The sequence below is a fragment of the Myxine glutinosa genome, chromosome 6 (genome assembly GCF_964187855.1).
Source record: "Myxine glutinosa chromosome 6, kmMyxGlut1.1, whole genome shotgun sequence".
NCBI classification, from domain to species: Eukaryota; Metazoa; Chordata; class Myxini; order Myxiniformes; family Myxinidae; genus Myxine; species Myxine glutinosa.
In genome coordinates this window covers 49415268-49442362 of record NC_136266.1, presented here as the reverse complement: position 1 = coordinate 49442362, position 27095 = coordinate 49415268, and the positions used below count along the sequence as shown (strand labels likewise).

The following is a 27095-nucleotide window of genomic DNA, read 5'->3' as shown; positions in this document are numbered from 1 at the left end:
CTAATCGGCTTGTTCTTGTCACCTAACGAACCCATAATGTGAGGAGTACAATGATGTAGGTTAGGAATGCCCTCTGTAGGTTAGGCCAGGAATGTGCAATGTGTTCAGGGTGCCGGCGATAGCCTGCATACTCCCCGTTAAGGACACCGTGGGATCTTTAATGTCCACTAACTAATGCCGGCACACGGGACGCCCGTTTAACGTCCATCCGAGGGACGGCACACACATTGATAAATCGCCATGCCTGTGAAACACTGGGTGACAGTTTATAGCTAGGTCAGGATTCGAACCCAGGGTAGACAAGTTAGAGGCGAGTGTGCGTACCTCTAGGGCCTAGGCCATCATGCCAGCCCTAATAAAAGACCACCAAATAAAGGATGCCTAAGGACAATAGTAATGGGGTCAATCTTCACAGAGGCCGATTGGAAAAGAATTATGAGGGAAAAACGCCTGTCATGGCAGCTCTTGGAATATGGCTCCCCACTATGAGCAGTCTCCGTTGCTTATAATCTTAGCTCCATGGAAATGGTCTTCGCTCCTCCTAAAACCCTTTCCATTTATTCCAAGAGCTACTTCTTCTCTAATCCATCTGCTCCTGCACAAACATCAAAGATGCATCTTCAAGGATAAACAACAACTCAGATGTGGAGGTCTTCCTGAGTCTTACGCTTCCCTCCAAAAGTTCAATTCTGATGTCTATTACCTCATGGCCTCTCCCATTTCTACCCGACCTTCATTACATCCACAGATACCATATCCCACTTCCATCTGCAACTCATGCTGTCGTACATCCAAACATTCTTACCCTCCAAACTCCCATAACCTCAATACACAAATTGGGGAAAAAAATTTTCATGTGATTTTAAAAATAATTGGGAAAAAAAATAAATCATCAAACAGATGTAATTTTTTCACAGCTGCAGTGTCAAAATTATAAAACTAGTCACACATTTTAAATCGTAACCAGCAGTGTTGTTTCCATTTGTCGATTCATTATCTCACTTCCCACTCGGATGCAAATGAACTTGTCCGGCTGTTGAATCATTCGCCACAAACACACACTCAAACCTAGGCCAAAATTAGTCTGTTGTGATGCAATCATTTTGTTCCACGACAGCGTTTGAAGCTTGAACGCAAAATTTCCCCGTTTTCAAATTAATTGAGGAGACGGGGAAAGGGAAAGAGGAGGGTGGGGGGGAATAATGTCACAATTACTTTGGAGATTAACAACAACAACTTGTGCAAAAGGGCAGTGCGATGGTTCACCTCGATCTCTGGGCAGGTAACGGAAATCGACCGACTCGCTGACCTCCCCATCAGAAGGGCGCCGCAGCTGCATGTGCACTGTCATTTCGTTACAGATGTTCTGGTCATGGAACGGCGGTGTGCTGAACACAATGGCCACCTGACGATGTACGTCTGTCTGAGAGAACGATCCCTTCGCTTCCCAATTGTCGATGGAGAAGCGCACCTCGATGTCGTCTGCACACGTGGAAAAACGCGAGACACCTCGATACCTGGGTATTTCACAGGCATCGGCCCTGCCAAAAACTTCATGGCAAACGACAAAGCATTGTTCAGATCCCACCAGTGAAGCAAACAAAGCACCACGTGTGTTCACCATCAAAACAGCGGCCGAGCTATGTATAAACTTACAAAGCAACAAGGCATTTGTCACTGAAAGATTGACAATTTTGGGGTTATAAATGTGCAACAAACTAATGTGCAGGATGTCAACCTTCAAATAGAAAATAACAAAAATTTTCAGCAATAATAATAAAATCACAATATTTACAATTACCATTCTTTCTCTTGGATGCATTTGATCTCCAGGATCTACCAATAATTATGAAGTTAATGAAAATCCTCAAATTGAATGCCGATTTGCTTAGGAATGCCAATGGTGTCAGATTTCACTTTTCCCAGCCTGGGTATTTCGTCTTCAAGGTACCCAGGTACCCAGGCCAAGCATCAAAATACATAGAGGTCATCACCTAAACGGAACACGATTATCGTGGCCAGTATCATAATGACAAGACAATATATATAATATATATCCATATAATACGCTTGTTCATCCGTCTGTGTGTGATGCTCTGTTCCACCCATTGGTTGGACAGCTGGCCTGACTCCACCCACAATTGTCACCTGAAAAATCATATGGTCACCATTTTGGTGCAGTGCAAAGCCAAATTCATCCTGGAGCTGTCATATTCACAATCGCCATACCCAACCTACAAGTTTTCCGTTCACTCGGTCAGTGCAAAACAACCAAAACGTATGTAATAAAAGGATCATCAAATATAGAAAGGTTGGAGCCGATATGCATCATGGGCCAGTGTGTGTGTGTGAATGCGACAGTATGTGTAGGCCTCGAGTTCCTGGTCTCTGGTGTCAGCCTATGGGCCAATGCAATTGCAATTATCTGAGCTATATAACCACAATGTATTACATATCTACATATGCACATTAAAAGAACGATTAACATAACGGGACGATTAGAATGAGTGAATCAATGTGACAAGTGACCTCCGGTTTCAAGAGAGAATAGGAAAACATTGCAATAATATTTTAATTCATTTACTCTGAAGAAATTTCCACTCAATTTTCAGCTCACCTGAACTTAATTCTGGTGAGCTTATGTGATCGAGCAGTGTCTGTCAGCAAGTCAGTCAGTGAATGAGTCTGTAAACACTTCAGTCATTACCGTTTGAACCAAACACACAATTTTCATGAAACTTGACAACAAACTCCATATCTGATGCCTAACAAAGGTGTATTGAGCACATAAAAATCTGCCCTCATTAACAGGGTCGAGAGGGTAGGATTGACCCCCTCCCTCCCCCCCCCCCAAAAAAAATAGGTATTTGCAATCTTCTCCAAAACTACACACAAAATTGATGAAATTTAACTACAACTTTCACCACCCATGATAGACTAAAATATTTGTTCACGGCATTAAATAAATCAGGGTCTAAGGAGGTCTGACTCCCCCTCCCCCCCCCCAAAATAGGTATTTTCTCTCTTCTCCGAAACTACCCACACTATATTGATTAAGCTTGTCCAGAACCTTCATCACCCACGATGGATGAAAGTTTGTTCATGGCATTAAAAGGAAAAAAAAAACTAGAACAATGCGACTGTCGCCAATATGCCTCCGCATAGTCCCACAACGTGTAGATGCCATCACTCTGCATATGTATGGGGTGTGGATCACGTTTGTGAAATTTCGTGTTGATCGGATAAGGTTCATTTTTCTATCCAAGATGGCTGCCAAACCACATGACCTGTGACATCATTTTCAAACTATATGCAACAGTGCTGTTAGATTATATTTGTAAATTTTTGCATCAATAGGGTGAGCGGTTTCAGAGATTATTTTTTTACATTTTCTTTCAATCCAAAATGGCTGCCAAGCCATGTGACCTATGTCATAAATTTAATATTTCAATACAAATGGGTCATAGATCATGTGCATGCAATTTCAGATTTTTAGGATAAATAATTAGATTGAAACATTTTTGGCTGGTATACCACTTCACCTATGATATCATCATGGTTTTCTTCCCCATTGGGAATACTTGACAATGTGGAAAGTTTAAATTTTTCCATTCAGCGGTTTCCGAGAAATATTTATTTAATTATTTGCTTTTAATCCACGATGGCTGCCAAACCACGTGACATATGACGTCATAATCTTACTATAACTCACCAAATGTCCGTCCGTCCGTCCATCCATCCATTCAAAGGTACCGCAAAAACGGCTGAACCGATCGCAACGATATTTTGGGTGAGTAATCCTGGGACCCCCTGGAGTAAAATAGGCTATATTGTTTTGCCAATTTCAGCTTTGGTCTCCAGCATTTTCAGGTTTGGACTCACGCATAACGTTATTTTCCCGGGTACTGCACAAACGGCTGCACCGATCGCAACCTGACAAATGAAAACACACAGTTAAAAAGAATGACCTCGGACAAATACCTTTTATAAGGACATGGGTTGAATCCCTGCTTGAGAGAATGCCAACCCCCTCCCCGCCATCACGGTCGTCTCTCCAACTCACAATCCCACGAGATATGCGGAGAGGACGACCCAAAACCAATTATCTTCTTTTTGATTCGTATATAAACATCATTAAAAGTAAATAATGACCTCGGCCAAAGTTCAAACGATGTGGGTTTAATCTCTACATGAGAGAATTCCACATAGCTATTTGGTCGGTGTATACGCTAACAGATCTAACAACAGAAAGTGACTGGTTGAGAAGAGTGATGGAAATTAATGTAGAAGGAAGTTGAGGACGGGGAAGACCGAGAAAGACTTGGCTAAAGATGGTCGAAGAAGAAATGCGAGCAAGGGGGTTAACAAGGGGAGATGCAGAAAATAGCGCAAAATTGAGAAGATCGTCATGGGGACCGCAAGGCTAACCCCCACGCTTGGAGGGAAAATGGCCTTAAACTGCCTGTTGTATACGCTAACAGATCGCTGTCTCCATCGATCTTGCCAAGGCCGTAACACCTATCGGCTCGAAATCCTTTTAACTGTTGACTTGGTAGTTTTTACAATGAAGGAAATATTAACAATGTTGTTAAAAGTTTATTTTGTGATTAATTTGTGATTGGAGTTATGCTGTTTGGAATGAAAAAAAGAGATATTGAGCTCAAGTGAATGACGACATGCCGTGATGGTTTCTACTTTCTAAACGTGAAATTCACGGATCGCTATATGCAGATTCGCCACGGACCCACGATCGATGTTTCTATACGTGAACGTACCCGTTTGTTTGCGAACGGGTACATTTTTCATGGAAGTCCTTCAGGAACTTGCTGTCCATGTCTGACGTACGACTGAAGGTGCTACAGGAATGTGGAATTTATTGTTTTCATGCTTTAGCATTCGCCGTTTCTGCATTGTCTATTTGCTTCTGGCCTCCAACCCGTGCATAGCACGGGTACCTCACTAGTTATCATAAAAACATTCAACATGGGTGTCACTCCTACCCTGAAAGTTTCATCTCAATTGGACATATGGTTGCTGAGAAAAACGAGATTTAGCCCATGCGGACGTACAACCCAAAAACATAATACCTCCGGCGACTTTGTCGGTGGAGGCATAAAAATCAGGGTCTAGAAGGGTGGTCTTAATCGCATGCTATCCCACCTCCTGCCCCAACCTACATCTTCCCACACCACAACCACACCGACTCCACAATCACCCTGACACACTCAAAGCCGACATTAGTGCTGCCATTGCCGTCACTGCCACCGGCCATACCTAATAGGTAAATACAGTAGGGATGTTAAGAGCACTGTTCCATAGTTGATAACTAGATCACTAGTAGGTTATGCGACCCTGGGTGCAAGGACACTGCTAGCCTTAGTTACTGCAACGAGCATCTGCAGTTGCAGTTGCTTAGCAACCCGTCGGGCCATGGAGTTATCCATGGCTTGTCAGCTCAAGGGTTCGGAAGCAGGTCCAGGAAAACCCCCTCATGAAATCCCTGCCAACCGTAACAATACTACAACACGAACATAAGAACTACATACACAATTTTGATGAAACTTGATTACAACCTTTATCACCCGTGATGTACCATGTTCACAGCACAAGATAAATTGGGGTCTAAGGGGGCTACGTGGGAGGAGGGAGGGAGAGGGGGATGGTTGTCCCTCAAAATAGGTATTTTTTTTGTTTGTTTGCTTAAAGTCTTATGATTACATTAATATGATTCTACATGCTACCTTGTCTTCTAGCAAACATTGAAATGGTTTAAAATACCGTGATACTGTTTAAAATACCTTTAATCGGTGCAGCACCCTGCTTTATTCTACCAGGTGAGTGCCCAGGAGTATTGTCCCTATTTATATTTATCATGCTACAACAGCAAAAACCCTTTAAAATGAATTGTGATGGAAAAACTCGGCTCCTTTCATCTATAGATTAAAGGATGAAAAGAATGGAAATGTACTTTGCACAAACTAGTAACCAATTCATTGATACAACTTCCTGCGTAGGACATCGTTTTATTGTAATGTGAGGAGTGCTGTGGCCAGCTGTTCCTGTCAAAGCAGCTTGAATCGAAGCTATGCATCCTCCATGCGATGGATTTACATAGGCTTGATGCAATGCAAACTTCTCTGATTTCTGAGTCACAGCCTCAGTTCAAGACAAATATCGAGTATGATAGTCCTGAATTAAAAATTTATTTATTTCCCCAAGTCAGATTATAACTGGAACGGCACTCTTCGACTGATATGCTTCTTCCCACATTATTACATCTTTATACATAATTGTACCAAGTTTGATTTAAATTCCCTCAGCCGTTCTCAAGTATCACATTTTTACCTGAAATGACGTCTGACCTTTGATGCTGAAATCTAATCAGGTCATCTTTTCATCATAATATATACTTATACCAAGTTTGGTCAAAAACCCATCACTGATTCACAAGTTAGAGAAGTAACAGAATGTATATGTGTTGTGTGTTTTGTGTTGTGCGTGTGCGTGTGCGTGTGTGCATGTGTGTGCATGTGTTTGTGTGTATATGTGTGTGTATGTATGTATGTATGTATGTATGTATGTATGTATGTATGTATGTATGTATATATGTATGTATGTATGTATGTATGTACCGTCACGTGAAAAAGTAAGTACACCCCATGTAAAGTTTTGACTTTTTCAACATATTTCAACATATAGCTATTTGATCTTCATTTCAACAATATTGATAGATAAAGGTGATATAATATAACAAATATCATGAAACATTTACATTTTGTAGTCCATTGTATAAGTTAAATAAACATAAATGCAAATTTCGAATGTGGAAAAAGTAAGTACACCCTTGGCTCTAATAGGTGGTATTGCCCCCTTTGGCAGAAACAACCTCAAGTAGGCGTTTCTTATAACTGTCTACCAGTCTCTGACATCGACTGGGAGAAATTTTTGCCCACTCCTCCATGCAGAATTCTCTCAGCTGTGCGATGTTTGAGGGGTTTCCTGCATGCACAGCTCGTTTCAAATCCCCCCACAACATCTCGATGGGATTTAGATCTGGGCTTTGACTTGGCCATTCCAGAACCCTCCATTTCTTTCTTTTCAGCCATTCCTTGGTGGATTTACTGGTATGTTTAGGGTCATTGTCATGTTGCAAGGTTGCAACCTTCAGTTGAGGTTCAACTTTCCGACAGATGGCCTCACATTATCCTCAAGCACCTGTTGCAAGGTCCACCTTCGGTTGAGCTTCAACTTTCCGACAGATGGCCTCACATTATCCTCAAGCACCCTCTGGGACAATGAAGAATTCATAGTGGATTCTATGATTGTGAGCTGCTCAGGCCCTGATGCAACAAAGCTGCCCCAAACCATAATATTTCCACCACCATGCTTTACAGTTGGTATCAGGTTCTTCTGGTCAAATTCTGTCTTTGGTTTTCGCCAAACATGTCTTCTGGTACTGTGGCCAAATAGCTCTACCTTTGACTCATCTGTCCAGAGCACATTGTTCCAGGAGTGCTGGTCTATGCCTGGGTGTTCATTGACAAACTTTAGTCTTGCCCTGATGTTCTTTCTGGACAGCAAAGGCTTCCTCCTGGCACACCTCCCATGTAGATCAAATTTGTGCAGCCTCTTTCTAATGGTAGACTCGTGCACTTTGACATCAACACTAGCAAGAGCTACCTGTAGGTCCCGTGATGACATTCTGGGGTTCTTGGAGACTTCTTTCAGCATCTTGCGGTCTGCTCTCGGGCTGAACTTGCTGGGGCGGCCTGGCCTGAACAAGTTGGCAGTGGTTTGAAATCTTCTCCACTTGTAGATGATCTTCCAGACAGTCGAATGATTGATTTCAAATTGTTTAGAGATCTTTTTAAATCCCTTCCCAGACTAGTAGGCATCTATAACCTTCTTTCTGAAGGCCTCAGAGAGCTCTTTTGATCTAGGCATGGTGATGCCACACACTTCAACAACAAAGAGCAAACCAAACTAAATGTCTGAGGTTTAAATAAGACAGTTTCCTCCAACATCCTCTCTAACGATGTTCTAATCATTTGCACCTGAGCTGGTGCACCTGATTCTAATTTTAGGGATTTGAAGTCGTGATAAATGTAGGGGTGTACTTACTTTTTCCACATGCGAAATTTGCATTTATGTTTATTTAAATTATACAATGGACTACAAAATGTAAATGTTTCATGATATTTGTTATATTATATCACCTTTATCTATCAATATTGTTGAAATGAAGATCAAATAGCTGTATGTTGAAAAAGTCAAAACTTTACATGGGGTGTACTTACTTTTTCACGCGACTGTGTGTGTGTGTGTGTGTGTGTGTGTGTGTGTGTGTGTGTGTGTGTGTGTGTGTGTGTGTGTGTATAAATAGAGGTTAGGGTGAGTGCGTTAGGGTGAGCACTTATTGTGTATATATATATATATATATACACACATATATATACACACACACAGATACAGTCATACCCCGTTTTACGCCATTTCGACCTGCGTCAAATCCGACTTTAAGCCACTCTTCGAGTAAATTTCAGTTCAGCGAACATCATTATGTACGACTTTACGTCACTCATACGGACACGGAAAAAAAAAATTCCTTAAAAATATATTTAAAATAAATTAAATAGTACATAAATTAACAATAAAAGAAGTTAAAAAAACAATTTAAAATACAATAACAAGCACATAAAAAATATATATAAATGTACGTGCAGTGTACTGTACGTACGCGCAGCTGCTGGTTCTCATTCAAAACAGAGGGGACGTACAGTATTCCTTTACTGTGTCTGTGTTAGCCATGGGTCCTAAGAAGGATAATGCTAGTGTTTCCAAGCGTAATGTGGTTATGATGGAAGATAAGTTAAATCTGATTAAAAAGGTATGACAAGCGTTACGCCTGGGTCCCCCGTCGGTGAAGTGATGCGAGTTGACAAAGTGGAAGACGCAAGGCGGCCATCTTGGATTTTGACGTGGCGACCCAATTTTCAATAGCGTTCTTCCTTATGCCTAGATACACCCACACACCAGATTAGAAGTTGGTACTTCGCTTATTTTTCAAGATATTTCGCTCACAAGGTTCAGACATACATGGCGGTGGCCATCTTGGATTTTGACGTGGCGACCCAATTTTCAATAGGGTTCTTCCTAGATAAACCCACACACCAGATTATAAGTTGGTACTGCGCTTATTTTTCAAGATATTCATCTCACAAGGTTCAGACATACATGGCGGTGGCCATCTTGGATTTTGACGTGGCGACCCAATTTTCAATAGCATTATTCCTTATGCCAAGAAACACCCACACACCAGATTAGAAGTTGGTACTTCGCTTATTTTTCAAGATATTTCGCTCACAAGGTTGACATATATATGGTGGCGGCCATCTTGGATTTTGACATGGCGACCCAATTTTCAATAGCTTTCTTCCTTATGCCAAGATACACCCACGCACCAAATTAAAAGTTGGTACTTCGCTTATTTTTCCAAGATATTCATCTCAAGGTTCAGACATATATGGCGGCGGCCATCTTGGATTTTGACGTGCCCACCCAATTTTCAATAGTGTTCTTCCTTGTGCCTAGATACACCCACACACCAGATTAGAAGTTGGTACTTCGCTTATTTTTCAGGATATTCAGCTCACAAGGTTCAGACATACATGGCATCAGACATACATGGAGGCGGCCATCTTGGATTTTGACGTGGGTTGCACCCACACACCAAATTCGAATGCGGTCCTTCACTTACGCACACACGCACGCACGGACAGAGGGGAAAACCATAGTCCCCCTTTCGCTCCGCGGTGCGACGGGGGACAAAAAAGGTGAAAAGGTGTCGGTGATAGCGCATAGACCTTATCGCAAATCGGAACCGCAATGCGTCATGGGATCGGAAAGGGGCAATAGCGCCGCCGGCGGTCGCTGTCACTTTGACAGACTGCTTGTTTACATTGACACACTACGTGATCCTTACCACTTTAAACTACTTTTAGGACTTTTTTTACTGTGACATATTAACTGCGAACTGTGATCAGCTCATGAGCCAAGTATTTGCAAACCAAGGACACCGTCGCAAAACTGAAAGCCGCCATTGCAGTATGTAACAAGAAGCTTACTGTTTCGGACATAGCAAACTGTGATGAACTTGTGAAACTTTATACAGGTTTACCTAGTTATGACTTGTTTAAGTGGTTATTAGCAGAAGTATCCCCTCATGCACAGAACCTTCATTATTATAAGGGGAAATTGTCAATGGAAGACAAGACCTGGCAAATAAACAATACTACAAAACTCGGAGTTAAGCGATCTCAATCTTTAGAGGATCAACTACTCATGGCACTCATGAAGCTTTGGCTTAATCTTCGCGAGGACCTCGCATTTCGCTTTGGATTAGGACAAAGCACTGTCTCTCAAGTTTTGTTCGCAGGTGTACAGCCAATATGTCAAGACCTACTCTCAAGTGCCTTGTTGGTATTACACCTAGCGGAACAATTTCATACATTTCCAAACCTACAGGAGGAAACACGTCGGACAAAAAAATTGTGAAGATGACGAACATTGTAGACAAGTTCCAGTCCGGCGATATTTGTATGGCCGATCGAGGTTTCAACATTCAGGAACTGTTCTTGCATAAGCAGGTTGTTTCTCTTCTCCAATGGGAACCCCCCTTTCCCTCAAATATTTCTTTAAATCGCTGGATTTTAATGCCAAAAAATGCTGAATTTCTTTCACATTAGCCATCTTCCTTTCCGTAAACACAGCGTCGATCGTAGACAGACGCTTCCTCTTCTGGGTTCGTGTTTACGTTTGCCCTCTTTTCGATCCCATCATGCTTTGCGGTGGAGCGCCCTCTGTTGATATTTACCGATTCGCGATAAGGTCTATGCCTTCGGGCTGCCACGGTCGACGGTATCGACCATCATTCATGTTGGGGAACGTATTCTCGCATACGTCACTGAAAAAGCGCCGCCGGCTAAGACTGCTAAAATGTGCGTTTGTGTTCAGAAGAGTCGCCATGTTTAAGGTGAATAACATAATCTTATTAATTTTATTTATTATTCTTTACAAATTCATTTATTAATTGTGTTCATTGCTCATTAAAAAATATGACTAAAATGTGTTTTTAGTGTTCTTTAAGGTTTAGCGATAGTTATATACTTTCACGAGTTATTTACTCTAGTTTTACGGTTTGTCTTCATTTTAAGGCATTTTTTTTTTTTTTTTTTTGTATACAAGATCGAGGCTCGTGAAAGAGCTAAAAGGCATTACGCCCGGTTTACGTCAAAAACCGAGTTTTACGTCACAGCTTATGGAACCAATTAATGACGTAGGCCAGGGTATTACTATATATATATATTGTTCCAGCTATTGTTGCAGGCAACCTGACCAACAGGAAATGCCTGCCACCCGTTCACCTGTCTGTGGTACACAAAACATTTCTGGGAGTAGCCAGGGACAATTTGAATTTTAAAATGGTTCTTCTGGATAAATGGTTGCATAGGCTCCCCCTATGACCTCTGTATGATTGTACTGCAGCCAATCCCAAGAAGATAATTTAATAAACAATTTTATTGACCAATCCACCCTGGAGAGGGAACATCCATGTACTGTATATAGATTTTATTTTTGTACACCGCTCCTTTCCTATTCCATCTCCAGGCGCTGCATGAGGCCACGTTTTGGGGGTAGGTACTTCAGAATCTCGGCAAGGTTTTAAGCTACTGCACATTGGCCTTGACATCTGTTTTGAGGCCACCAAAGGCAGCTATAAAGTGTATATTGGGATGTGGTGTCTGGCAGTGCGGCCACAAGTCCGCAGACTAAAGGTAACCACCACGAGGCCAAGTTTTTCAATGTCCAACATGTCCCAATACCACCGCCGGGAAAAGCTCAGTCAGCCTGGCAACAACGGGTATCCCCACACCCTGGGTCGCCCCTTCTCGCGCTGTATATAAATAAAGCAGTAATTTCACAACAATGACATGATAAAGCTCATTGTATAAATACAAAAGTATACATACCATCTAATATTTTTAGAGCATGTCACAAAAGCATTTCCCGTGTCCGTTATGCATATCCCAGTCCAGTCTTTCAAGACTTCGGCCAATAATTGTCACCTAATGCTTTCTCCCATACTCATCACTACTCTCCTCTACCCTTGCTAACCCACCTCTCCCTCTTTCTCCTCCTCTAGCCATTTTCCTTCCTGCTGCTCAATCAACTCATGCAATCTCCGTCTCCCCCATTTACCTTTAATCATCTCCATAAATACTTATTTAAATAAAACTAAAAGCAACATTCAGATTTGTTTCTGTATTAAAAGAATGTGGCCTAAAAATTCAACGATATGGCTACAGGGGCATAACAGTTGAATAAATGGGCAAAGTCTGCAAAGAAGGAAAAACATTCACCTCTCTGAACCTTATCACAAAGCAGGAACACTTCGTCCCCGCCCTGCACACTGCCCACGCTCCGACTAACGCGGCATATCTTCAACTCTGAGGTACTCGTGGCACCTGAGAAAACATGTGCAAAGGGTAAAAGGGTAAAGGAAGTCCAAGGTATCCCTCCCACACATCATTTACTCCACATAAACGCCAGTGTACAGCAAGGAATGTGGAGGAGTCATGCTCCATTTCCTGGATCTCTCAAATGCAAGTTTTAAATTTCCTGTCTTTTACAAGTTTTACATCTTTTAATGAACTGTTCACATAAAAATAAAATAAAAAACAGACAATGCTCCTGAAAGAATAGACGATTCAGGTGCAAGTGGCAGAAGTCGCAATAAAGTTCAAATGAGGAGGAGGAGGAGGAGGAGGAGAAGGGGGGGGAGGAGGAGGAGGAGGAGAAGGAGGAGGAGAAGAAGGAGGAGGAGGGGGAGGAGGAGAAGAAGAAGGAGGAGGGGGATGAGGAGAAGAAGAAGGAGGGGGAGGAGGAGAAGAAGAAGGAGGGGGAGGAGGAGGAGGAGGAGGAGGAGGAGGAGGAGGAGGAGGAGGAGAAGAAGGAGGGGGGGGGAGGAGAAGACGAAGGAGGGGAGGAGGAGAAGAAGAAGAAGGAGGGGGATGAGGAGAAGAAGAAGAAGGAGGAGGAGAAGGAGGAGGAGGAGGAGGAGGAGGAGAAGGAGGAGGAGGAGGAGGAGGAGGAGAAGGAGGAGGAGGAGGAGGAGGAGGAGGAGGAGGAGAAGAAGAAGAAGAAGGAGAAGGAGGAGGAGGAGGAGAAGGACAAGGAGGAGGAGAAGGAGGAGAAGGAGAAGGATGGATTTCCAACTCCAGGAACTAAAACACTCGTTTGAGACAACGCACTAAACTTGTCTCCTAAAGTTTAAACTTTTTGCATCCATGTACTGTAATAAAACATTATACGGTTCAATTATTCCTTGAACACACAATAGATAAAACAAAATAATGTTATTAACTCAATAAAATGAGAGAGGAATGACAACCAGGCTGGACTGTGCAGTACTAATCTGTTTCTTACTTTTTGAACCAAGAAACAAAAAAAGATTGAAAGCAAGCATGGATAACAACACAACTCTACAATCACAACCAAATTGATTGAATTGAATGATTGTTCTACAATCACAACCAAATTCAAGGATTTCCCAAGAGATGCCTAGGCCTTAGCAAAAGAGGATCATTCAAAAAGATCACAAGGGTACAACGACAAAAACTGCAGTAAAGCAATTCTGACGGCCAAACCTAATCCTTGCCAAAGATCTCAAAGAAGTTGCAGAAGGTATTAATCAATAGTAGTAGATATTTTTATACAAGAACAAAAATCTCAAGTGAATCTGGTATTTTGACCTTTCAACGTACACGTGGCAATATTAAATAGTACAACACTCCTGAAATGTTATTGCATAGCCTTATATACAGTAAATGTGAAAAGGCTGGACATACGTCGATCACGTATCTCCTGTGTGACGATGGGTGGTAGGGCGGCCATGTTGCCGGTAGGATCAGTGATAAAGGCCTCAAAGCAAAGTCGAACCACATTGAGGTCAATGTCTTCAAGGTTTAGTGCAGCGTTTCCCACTGCAGGTAAATATCAAAACGCATTTAAGCTATCAACTTCAACAGGTGAAATACAAAGCAGCAACAACCGATCTGCTGATGAATGGTGTGGATACAATTGTGACGTCAAACACATTTTTCATCCACCTCATAATACAGTATATCCCTTCGAAGAAAAATCAAAATCACGAGACTGCAAAATTTGTGTTGTGCACTGTGCACATCGAATCCCGGTCGATCGCTGAATTAACGCCAGGGGGGTTGACTCAGCCTGTCATCCTTCCGAGGTCGGCTAATTGAGTACCAGTTCACTGGTAATTCCCTGCTTGTCGTAAAAGGCGACAAACAGGGTTGGCGGCAGGAAGGGCATCCGGCCGTAAAACATTGCTTCAAAAAGGGGACCAAAAAAACAACAACAACCATGGTCCCCGAAAAGGCCAACCCCCGCTTTGCGGGGAAAAATGGCCTCTGAATGGTGGTTTACTGTGCACATACTGTGCAGCGGTGAGCAGACCAACCTTGGTAAGGATCAACATTCCGTTGCAGACGCAACCTCAACGAGTCCAAAATTTCTCGACGACGCACACACTGGATGCCCAGGTTGGGAAAACTGCAACAAGGGAAAAAAATAAAAAAATGTCGACACATACATATCAATTTGATGTACCACACTCCTTACAGAGCAATCTGCCAAAGCAGTTTATCGTCGAGGGTTATACTAGGTGGTTTGTCATCACCTTCCACAACGATGTTTGTCCATCCTCGTTCCTTTTAAATGGTGAGCGTCAAGCAAGGAAGCAGCTCGTACAATGACAAAGTCTTTGGTATGACTCAGATGGGGTTCAGACCAACAATCTCCAGACTCACAGCTGCACTCTAACCATTACTCCACCGAGTCTGGTATACAAAATACCGTTTATGTATAAAAGTTTCGGCTTATTTTTAAACAATCTGTCTTGGTGTCCCCAGTAAGCAGCGGGGCTCTTCTCAGCCTTGTCACTTTCAAACTTTTCCTTCCTCTTAGTGAGCCTTCGAAGAAGAGCAAGTCCCGAGACATCAACACTTCAAAGTTTTTCATGGTGGTTAGCCGAAACTGTTTTTATATGTATATATATTTTAATCTTGGTGCAGGTATGTATGAGGTAAAGATGAACTGATTAGATTTTAGGGTCAAGAGGTCAGAGGTCATGCCATGTAAAAGTGTGATAACTTGAGAACACCTCAATGGATTTAAATCAAACTTGGTACAAGTATTATAATGATGTAATAATGCGGGCGGAGGCATATCAGTTGACGTCATGACGTCGAAGAGTGTTGTTCTAGTTATTTATATATATATATTTTAACTCGTGTAAAATAGGTAGACCGTGGTTGTGATGTGAGCATTGTGTGAGGAGGTATATCAGTAAGGTGGGGTGGTTGGAGACTGGAGTGAATTGAGGACAGAGGGAAGTGGAGGAGTATCGTGGTCAAGACAGAGAAGAAGTTTGGTGCCAATGGACCTCACCCCTTATAAAGGGAAGAGGAGGAGAAGAAGAAGTGTCACCAACATAGACTGCTCGTTCTGTGCTCGAATGAGCAACTACTTTCCATCAGCCCTGTCTGGCAAACTAACAAATGCTTCCATTATACCAAAAGATAATCACCAAATGGCTTCACAGATGCATTGGTGGCTAAACAAGTGTTCTACAATCACAACCAAATTCGAGGATTTCCCAAGAGATGCCTAGGCCTTAGCAAAAGAGGATCATTCAAAAACTGCGACCAGTACAACATTCATCGTTTTCTTATTCCCCCTCTCCAACCACCTGATATAATAAATTACCGTTGTGTACTCATTGCAACTCATACTGAAAAGACTCCTTTATGCATCGTTTGGTTGTCAGTGTCCAATGTCCATGCCTCTGTTCTTAACTTGCTATGGGAGAGGCCTAAACGAGAATGTAAGGAACTTGTTACATTGCATTGATGTGGATAATAATTATTGATGTCAGCTGGCAAATTAATGAGGATACCACCTGCAAAAACAAAGTGAGACACTGAATGACCAATACACCCTCACACACCTTCTTTGTTTTCAAGAAGAAATTTTTTTCAATGAGAATGGCACTCACTAGAATGCTCAACTCTGCCAGGCTGAACAGGTTACATTTTGTATCCCACTGACAGGCCAAATCTGGATTCGGACCTGAACCAAAATCGAATTGGCTTGTTCTTGGCGCTGAACCAACTCATCCACATAGTTCTGTCATAATCCATCCACAATATCACATTTTGAAATATTATACGATGCACCATTTTTGGTCCCATTTCTCAATGGTGAAGAATCACTTTTTAAAATTCTAGCTGGATCTGGATCGTCACCAAAATCTAACCGATTCACCCTCGTCACACACCCGACCTGTCCACCAAATTAAATTTCGGCTGAATCCACACACAACATTTTGAGATACCCTGTTCACAGTTCACAACACCTTCAGTGGCAGAGGTAAAAATAAAGTGGCACAAGCATTCTGACTCTTAGAGATCAAATCAAACCCAAGGTTTTTTTATATTGGAGGAAAAAAAAAAATAGTATCAATAAAACACAAGACAGACTACTCTTGGGCGAGGTTTTTGTGGTCCTATAACAAAATGAAGGCCTCTGGCGTGCCACAGTGGCAATTTGTACCTCGGCCATTCTTGGGGTTGGCGGAAGGAGAGGGAAGGGGGTTTGAAAACGTTTTCTTTATTTTAAAAAAGCTCAAGTTGTAGAGGAAATGCTCTCATCATCAGAGTCAGAGCTGTATGTAGGAGTGCTAAACAAAACTGTCAACAATGGTGAAAGTTATTTATTAATCTGTAGAAACCAAGCAGTAAACCAGTGATTTCTGCTGTTATTATGCTTCAGTAGAAGGAAATGTAGAAGTTGATAATCAACATCCACACACAAATTTGTGATGCTTTGCTTCCTTGTTAATCCCAACCACAAGAATTTCATGAAATCTATTTAAAATATGTATTTGTAACCGCCACACATACATGAAAGAAGAGACGGACAGAATTTAGACTGTTTATACTTACTAGGCAGTAGTGGAATTGCCAGGCAATAACTCTATCTCGCATATGCCATCCTTGCATTCTCGACCCACTAGAGAGTGTGGGTGGGGCCTCGGTGGATTAGACTTGGTGACAAGTGAAACGCGGATCTTGGCTGGGCCCTTGTAGTTTTGAATCTGCGGGAGCAAAGAAACAAACTTGAAGTGAAGTGAAACAGATGAGCAATCCCTGCAAAGAAAGTTTCCATTCTTAACTTGCCAAATATTTAGTGCACAAATGCCAACAACGACACAAACCAAGCTAAAGCACAAAGTTCTCGGACATGACATTTTAGGTTAAAAACTAGAATAGAAATAAAAAGAAGAAAATTAGCTGATAAACAATTCTGCTCATTGATATGTTGTGAACAAACATCGCTATCAATGCTGCACGTGCGTGCTGATTGCTCTTCAAACGCGAAGAAGGCCGTTCATATGAAACATGTGAACTACCCGGTCAATTTGTTTATAATGCAATAGCTGCTGCCCAGACAGCAACCACACTCGCTGATATATAAACCAATGTAACCTGGGGTCAAAGAACCGCCAATAACACCAGACCACTTGTTATCCACAGTCGAGGTAAGAATTTATCATTTGCTCAGGGTGCACAACATAACTCGCCTACTTTTCGGGAAGGGCACTGTGGGATCTTTAACGTCCACCATCTAATGCCAGCAGACGGGACGCTCAGTTACCTCCTTTCAAGGGATGGCATAAACATTGATGTCACACCCCGCCTGCGAAACATCAGGATGACAGTTTATAGGTAGGCCGAGATTTGAACCCAGGCTACATGGCTCAAAGGCGTCCAAATAATCCTACCAGCCCTTTACCAAAGCTGCACAAATTATTGCATTATCACCTCTGCCACCAAAGGTAGATGGAGGTTATGTTTTCACCCCTGTCTGTCTGTCTGTGAACAAGATATCTCAAAAAGTTGTGGACGGATTCAGAAAAAATTTGCCAGAGAGGTAGTGTATGTGATAAGGAAGAAATGCTTAGATTCTGGTGAAGATCTGGATTCGGATCTGGCAAGTAGAATTTTTTAAGTGATTCTTCAACATTGGGAGACAGGGCCAAAAACTACAGTCACGTGAAAAAGTAAGTACACCCCATGTAAAGTTTTGACTTTTTCAACATATTTCAACATACAGCTATTTGATCTTCATTTCAACAATATTGATAGATAAAGGTGATATAATATAACAAATATCATGAAACATTTACATTTTGTAGTCCATTGTATAATTTAAATAAACATAAATGCAAATTTCGCATGTGGAAAAAGTAAGTACACCCCGACATTTATCACTACTTCAAATACCTAAAATTAGAATCAGGTGCACCAGCTCAGGTGCAAATGATTAGAACATCGTTAGAGAGGATCTTGGAGGAACCCGTCTTATTTAAACCTCAGACATTTAGTTTGGTTTGCTCTTTGTTGTTGAAGTGTGTGGCGTCACCATGTCTAGATCAAAAGAGCTCTCTGAGGCCTTCAGAAAGAAGGTTATAGATGCCTACAAGTCTGGGAAGGGATTTAAAAAGATCTCCAAACAATTTGAAATCAATCATTCGACTGTCCGGAAGATCATCTACAAGTGGAGAAGATTCCAAACAACTGCCAACTTGTTCAGGCCAGGCCGCCCCAGCAAGTTCGGCTTCAAAAAGGGGACCGAAAAACAACAACAACCACGGTTCCCGAAAAAGGCCAACCCCCGCTTTGCGGGGAAAAATGGCCTCTAAAGGTGGTTATTTATATTTTAACCTGATACCAATTGTAAAGCATGGTGGTGGAAATATTATGGTTTGGGGCAGCTTTGCTGCATCAGGGCCTGGGCAGCTCACCATCATGGAACCCACTATGAATTCTTCATTGATCCAGAGGGTGCTTGAGGATAATGTGAGGCCATCTGTCAGAAAGTTGAAGCTCAACCGAAGGTGGACCTTGCAACATGACAATGACACTAAACATACCAGTAAATCCACCAAGGAATGGCTGAAAAGAAAGAAATGGAGGGTTCTGGAATGGCCAAGTCAAAGCCCGGATCTAAATCCCATCGAGACGTTGTGGGGGGATTTCAAACGAGCTGTGCATGCAAGAAACCTCTCAAACATCGCACAGCTGAAAGAATTCTGCATGGAGGAGTGGGCAAAAATTTCTCCCAGTCGATGTCAGAGACTGGTAGACAGTTATAAGAAACGCCTACTTGAGGTTGTTTCTGCCAAAGGGGGCAATACCACCTATTATAGCCAAGGGTGTACTTACTTTTTCCACATGCCAAATTTGCATTTATGTTTATTTAAATTATACAATGGACTACAAAATGTAAATGTTTCATGATATTTGTTATATTATATCACCTTTATCAATCAATATTGTTGAAATGAAGATCAAATAGCTATATGTTGAAATATGTTGAAAAAGTCAAAACGTTACATGGGGTGTACTTACTTTTTCACGTGACTGTATATACAGCAGGATATCTCAAAAAGTTATGGACAAAACAAATGCTAATGTACTCTAATGAAAGGCTACATGTTACAAGTGTACTGGTCAGAGGCCTTTTTTCGGAAATTCAGTTTGACCAAAATGCAAATTCCACATCATGTCACCTCTGAACAACACAGGTTTCACAACGCAGCACCCTTTGCTGGCACCCAACCAAAGAACACATCTTATTTATTTAAATACAGAGGACGAAACTCATCGACGAGTACAATAGACTGGTAGGTCAACAAACTGACTCCAGCGTCCAGATTTCAGTACATTTAATGTCAGCCTCCACCAGTGATCAAACTGAGAAACAGATAACTCACTACAACCAGTGAAAATACTACCAATACTCATTTAATGCATAGGATGCTAAACAGTTTGCAACTTCAATGATAAAACCAAATAAAGGTTTTTTAAAAAGAAGAAGAAGAAAGGTATGCCAAGGCAGCAATAAGAAGTTCTAAATCGCAGTATCAGGTTAACAGATCCCAACCGCAAGCCATTCACTGTTACCATCGTTACAATAGCACTCTTGGCTATATTACATATCCTCATCACATGATCAGCCAGTGAAATCCTGAGAAGCACTCAGTCTGAGGAATAACCCAACAAAACAGGAAGTCAGTCTGACTATGACAGGCCAGTAGTGAAGCAGACTTTGGCATATCCAATCCGGTTACAAAACCCAAGGAAGAAAGCCAAGAACAAATGGAATAGTTTTGAAGGATTTGCCTCCAATAAATAAAAATAGGGGACTGACGGTTATTTCCAAATCGTTTCTGAAAAGATTTTAAAATTAATTGCCTGAATTAAATTACCCTTCCCACCTTCACCCCTCTTCAAATGGGCAGATCTGGATGGGGAGCACAACCCCAAGAGACCTTATTCTCCAGATGCATTGCACCAAATTTGGGACATATCGCTCAGGCAGTTGTGGAGATGTTCAAGTGAAAATGAGGGATTCGGAGAAGGGGCCCGCGGTATGAATACGACCACTTTCAGATATGGCCATGAGGAGACTTCAGATATGGCCATCTGTTTGACAGTTTCTGAGAAGATTTTTGAATGAAGCACCAATATTTTGGGAAATCCCCCCCCCCCCCCCCATTCTCCACCTTTTGGGGGTGAATCCGGATGGGGAGCACAACCACATGAGACCATGCTGCCCTGACGCATCATACCATATTTGGTCCATAATCGGCCGGGTAGTTTGTGATGAGATATTTTCGTCAAATATTAACAGACATATGGACAGACACAGACATACGGGAACCATGATATGGGGTTATTTCAGTGAAATAACCAAAAAAAATAACCACAGGCAATATATTCTCCTCCACACCCCCTCCACACCCCACCCCCCAAGAGTAAACAGGCACAGAGTGGAAAAATAAAATAAAAGGGAGTGCTGCACACTTTCACAGCAGGGTAGGTGCGATTGGTGTCCGTGCTGCGCTCTCCAGGAATGCTTCCGGCCGAACGTCCCTCGCACTCGTAGCGGAATCGCATGCCACGCTGCTTCGGCTGCTCCAAGATCTCGAGGCATGGTTCCTCAAATTCTTGAAATTTAGGCCAGAGGTGTTCTGCAAACAAAACGCCAAGCAGATGCAAAGCATATTCAAGCATTTTCCAAATCCGGTTGAAAGGCAGAGCCACAATTTAATGATTCATGGCAGTGACAAGGAAGCAAACAAGATGGGGAAATCACACGAGTCTCGAAAGAAGCGACTGTGGGAAAGGCCGGGACCATAACACACAAACAGAGGGTACAGTTATGGTATATATGGTTTGGAGGTTAATGAAGCCACCAAAACCCAATTGTTGCACAAATTTGGTCTCAAAGGTCATGAATGAAACACTTACCAATATCCATGGAAGGAAATGTTTCTGTGAAAATAAATAAACAAATAAATAAACAAACAAACCACAAAAATGTTTAAAAATAAAATCGATTACAAAACCTCAAGTTTGCATCCATTATTCATCAATTTCACATGTTTACATGACAATGTACCATTATTGGCATTTCTGGCAGCCATGACACAATACCGTTATAAATGAGCAGATGTTTGGGGAACAGACGAGTGATAAAAAACGAGGTTACGTTATTTGCGAAAGCCATTCACTAACCTTCCGTTACAGTCATGATATTAATCTTCACTAAATAACGTTCAGAAAAGCCAAGTGACGTTTCACAACTTTCAGCACTCGAGTCGCAACCACAACTGTAGGATAACTGGACAGGTCTAACCCCAACACTATCACCGAAGGGGGTTAAGTATTTATCATGTACGCACCAAGTATAAAAGGGGTAAAAAGAGAATTATGATCGAGAAAGGTTGTGAAGACATGGTCAAAATAAAAGAGGTAAGGTAAAATGAGTGGGTGCAAAAGGGAGGGAAATAGTCATTCATTCCCCCTTCCACCTTGCAAAGCTCTTCCTGTCACCAACCCCCTTTTCCGTTTTCCAATCACTCTTCCGCACCCGCACAACACTTAAAATCACCAAACCTCCCCTTTCCAACAGCTCATCCAGCAAAATTTTCCAATCACTCTGCCCCTTTAATTACTTCCAATTGCTATTCCCCTCCCATCCCTCTTCACCTCCAATCACCTTACGCATCTCCCCCAAGCAGCACTTTCGCAGCCCCTCTCTTCCAATCACTTTCACCTTTTCACATTCCCAACCTCCTCCACTCAACCGCCACCCCTTTTGCGCCAACTTAAACACCAATCCAAATCCCCCATTGTGCTGACCGGACCGCAATACCAACCTCCCTTACGTCGACCAAACGCCAAATCCCCATTTCCACCGACCAAACCCCAAATCCCCATTTCCACCGACCAGACCCCAATATCCCCCTTTACGCCAACTAGATCCCAATATCCCCCTTTCCACCGACCAGACCCCAATATCCCCCTTTCCGCTGGCCGGACCCCAATATCCCCCTTTCCGCTGGCCAAAACCCAATATCCTCCTTTTTGCTGACCAGACCCCAATATCCCCCTTTCCACTGACCAGACCCAAATACCCCCCTTTCCACTGACCAGACCCAAATATCCCCCTTTCCGCTGACCAGACCCCAATATCCCCCATTCCGCTGACCAGACCCCAATATCCCCCTTTCCACTGACCAGACCACAATATCCCCCTTTCCGCTGGCTAAAACCCGATATCCGCTTTCCACTGACGAGACCCCAATATCCCCCTTTCCGCTGACCAGACCACAATATCCCCCTTTCCGCTGGCTAAAACCCGATATCCGCTTTCCACCGACGAGACCCCAATATCCCCCTTTCCGCTGACCAGACCACAATATCCCCCTTTCCGCTGGCTAAAACCCGATATCCGCTTTCCACTGACCAGACCCCAATATCCCCCTTTCCGCTGACCAGACCCCAATATCCTCCTTTCCACTGGCCGAAACCCGATATCCCCCTTTCCACTGGCTAAAACCCGATATCCGCTTTCCGCTGACCAGACCCCAATATCCCCCTTTCCACTGGCCGAAACCCGATATCCGCTTTCCGCTGACCAGACCCCAATATCCCCCTTTCCACTGGCCGAAACCCGATATCCCCCTTTCCACTGGCTAAAACCCGATATCCGCTTTCCGCTGACCAGACCCCAATATCCCCCTTTCCACTGGCCGAAACCCGATATCCGCTTTCCGCTGACCAGACCCCAATATCCCCCTTTCCACTGGCTAAAACCCGATATCCACTTTCTGCTGACCAGACCCCAATATCCCCCTTTCCACTGGCCGAAACCCGATATCCCCCTTTCCGCTGACCAGACCCCAATATCCCCCTTTCCACTGGCTAAAACCCGATATCCCCCTTTCCGCTGACCAGACCCCAATATCCCCCTTTCCACTGGCTAAAACCCGATATCCCCCTTTCCGCTGACCAGACCCCAATATCCCCCTTTCCACTGGCCGAAACCCGATATCCCCCTTTCCGCTGGCTAAAACCCGATATCCGCTTTCCACTGACCAGACCCCAATATCCCCCTTTCCGCTGACCAGACCCCAATATCCCCCTTTCTGCTGACCAGACCCCAATATCCCCCTTTCTGCTGACCAGACCCCAATATCCCCCTTTCTGCTGACCAGACCCCAATATCCCCCTTTCCGCTGGCTAAAACCCGATATCCGCTTTCCGCTGACCAGACCCCAATATCCCCCTTTCCGCTGGCCGAAACCTGATAGCCCCCTTTCCGCTGACCAGACCCCAATATACCCTTATCCGCTGGCAGGACCCCAATATCCCCCTTTCTGCTGACCAAAGCCCAATATCCCCCTTTTTGCTGGCCAAAACACGATATCCCCCTTTCTACTGACCAGCCCCCGATATCCCACTTTCCGCCGACCAGACCCCGATATCCCCCTTTCCGCTGACCAGACCCCGATATCCCCATTTCCGCTGACCACACACAAATATCCCCCTTTCCACTGACCAGCCCCAATATCGCCCTTTCCGCTGGCCAAACCCCGATATCCCCCTTTCCGCTGGCCGGACCCCAATGACCCCCTTTCCGCTGACCGGACCTCAAACTCCCCCATTCCACCGACCAGACCCCAATATCCCCCTTTCTGCTGGAGGGACCCCAATAACCCCCTTTCTACCGACCAGACCCCAATATCCCCCATTCCACCGACCAGACCCCAATATCCCCCTTTCCACTGGCCGGACCCCAATAACCCCCTTTCCGCTGGCCGAAACCCGATAGCCCCCATTCCAGACCAGACCACAATATCCCCCTTTCCGCTGGTCGGACCCCAATATCCCCCATTCCACCGACCAGACCCCAATAATAATATCCCCCATTCCACCGACCAGACCCCAATGACCCCCTTTCCGCTGGCCAGACCCCAAACTCCCCCATTCCACCGACCAGACCCCAATATCCCCCTTTCCGCTGGCCTAAACCCGATATCCCCCATTCCACCGACCAGACCCCAATATCCCCCTTTCCACCGACCGCAATCCCTTTGAAGCTCAACCCCTGACCAATCAGCCCCGCCCACTTTCCCCCTTTCCTTCCCACTCCACAAACTTTGAACTACTCCAACAGATTACGAAGCCTTTTTCAGGTAGACTCGTAGTCGTACCGGCCCAGGTGAGACCCCGATAGGAGATAATGTCCGGTCTGTCTGATACAAAGACAAAATCCGTCCAGAAACAAATGTATAACAAAATAATTAATAAAATAACACCTCAAACTTCACTCGTATGTACAATTGTACATGTACACACCACGCACCAGTTTACAGCATCCATGACAACGCGGGGGTATAAACGTGCGCTCATCACCTCCCAACCCCCAGACACACGACGAAACAAACCAACCACAATCACATTCGATCAAAGCAGCAAACTCGGCGTAACTCACCGTCTGTCGAGGCCATGGCGGCGGCGACAGCGAAGAGATAAGGAAAAAATTAAAAGACGAGATCGAAAAAGCTTCTGTAAGTAAGAGAAAAGGAAATATAATTAAGAGAGAAAGAAAACACAGAGTAATAATGAAATGCAGCGCAAGAGCGATGTGAGGGGAGCAAATGAAACGAACGCACGAACCACCCGAAGCAAAACCTCTGCAGTCGCCCCCGCCTGGATTTTCCCGTGACGCGTCGTTTACGTCATGACGCAGCACGCACTGCCAATACTTACATACATATTTCACCATTGAAAGGTCAAATTCATTTATTTTCAAGCCGACCTCATCATACGTCTGGAGAATTTTTTTCCCCGTTTCTTTCTTTCAAAAATTCTTATTTTCTGAGGGTTGACAACGCCCTGGACGAACGATGCAAACAGCCATTGGCGTGGGAGTGGTGGAAGTGGACCTTTTCCCGCCACTCTGCGCTCCGCAAAGCAAGCCGCGAGTAACGCTGAAATGAACATTGTACGCAATCTATACTAATAGTAAATATCAAAACGGCGATTTCATGTTACACTCAAGTACAGTGAGCGTGTTGCCCATCTGTGACGTCCCAACTCGGTAAACCGTGTTGTGCTTGTGCTGCTGACCCGGAAATGGAACAATATCGTCAGCACCTGAAACACATTCATGGCGATGTTTTTGTTATCATTGAGCATTTCGTTTACTATGTCGGTTTAACAGGATTGGCTCGATCAATGCTTTTCTTTTACTTACTGATACTGATGCTATGAAAGTATTGTATACTACTACTACTACTACCACTACTACCACTACTACTACTACTACTACTACTACTACTACTACTACTACCACTACTACTACCACTACTTCTACTACTACTACTACTACTACTACTACTACTATCACTACTACTACTACTACCACTACTTCTACTACTAGTACTACTACTACTACTACTACTACTAGTACTACTGATACTACTATTACTACCACTACTTCTACTACTACTACTACTACTACTACTACTACTACTACTACTACTAGTACTACTACGACTGCTGCTACTACTGCTACTGTTACTACTACTACTACTATTACTAGTAGTACTACTGATACCGCTACTACAACTACTACTACTACCACCACTATTACTACTACTACTACTACTACTACTACTACTACTACTATTGCTACTACTACTACTACTGTTACTTTTATTACTGCTGCTACCTCTACTACTACTAGTGGTGCAACTGCTACTTCCACTACTGCTACTACTGCTGCTGCTACTACTGCTACTACTACTACTACTACTACTGCTACTACTACTACTACTACTACTGCTGCTACTACTACTACTGTTGCATACTTCTACTACTACTACTACTACTACTACTGCTGCTACTACTACTACTGTTGCATACTTCTACTACTACTACTACTGCTGCTGCTACTACTACTGTTGCATACTTCTACTACTACTATTGCTGCTTCTACTACTACTACTGTTACTTCTATTACTGCTGCTACCTCTACTACTAGTAGTGGTACAATTGCTACCTCTACTACTACTGCTCCTACTTCTCCTACTTCTACTACTACAACTACTGCTGCTACTACAACTACTGCTGCTACTACTACTGCTGCTGCTACTACTACTACTGCTGCTACTACTACTGCTGCTGCTACTACTACAACTACTGCTGCTACTACAACTACTGCTGCTCCTACTACTGCTGCTGCTACTACTACTACTGCTGCTACTACTACTGCTGCTGCTACTACTACTACTGCTGCTACTACTACTACTGCTGCTGCTGCTACTACTACTACTGCTGCTGCTACTACTACTGCTGCTGCTACTACTACTGCTGCTGCTACTACTACTACTACTGCTGCTGCTACTACTACTGTTACTTCTACTACTACTACTATTACTGCTGCTGTTACTGCTGCTGCTGCTACTACTACTACTAATAGGATAAAATACAGGTGAAAGACTGGAGTGGTCTTTGATGATGATGATGTCTTTGCATGGGAGAACTCTTTTTCTGAAACAATTTGTCATTCCGAAGCTGTTGTTCAAGTTTTCT

At 43.3% G+C, this 27095-nt stretch overlaps 1 protein-coding gene across 2 annotated transcripts in view; it reads right to left on the bottom strand.

Moving 5' to 3' along the window:
- The window catches only part of LOC137429763 (transcription factor p65), a 34006-nt gene extending 8784 nt beyond the window's left edge, over window positions 1–25222 (bottom strand). Inside the window, exons 1-9 of one of the 2 annotated variants that reach the window (XM_068119988.2) lie at window positions 25172–25222; window positions 24991–25064; window positions 21459–21482; window positions 21012–21178; window positions 17085–17236; window positions 14540–14631; window positions 13908–14042; window positions 12420–12524; window positions 1267–1482 (exon numbers count right to left, since the gene is read on the bottom strand). In XM_068119988.2, the coding sequence (XP_067976089.2) occupies window positions 1267–1482; window positions 12420–12524; window positions 13908–14042; window positions 14540–14631; window positions 17085–17236; window positions 21012–21178; window positions 21459–21482; window positions 24991–25006 (907 nt within the window). In that variant the 5' untranslated portion in view covers window positions 25007–25064; window positions 25172–25222. The remainder of the gene's footprint in view (window positions 1–1266; window positions 1483–12419; window positions 12525–13907; window positions 14043–14539; window positions 14632–17084; window positions 17237–21011; window positions 21179–21458; window positions 21483–24990; window positions 25065–25171) is intronic. The other variant, XM_068119990.2, reaches the window with a different exon arrangement.
- Window positions 25223–27095: the final 1873 nt, after the last annotated feature.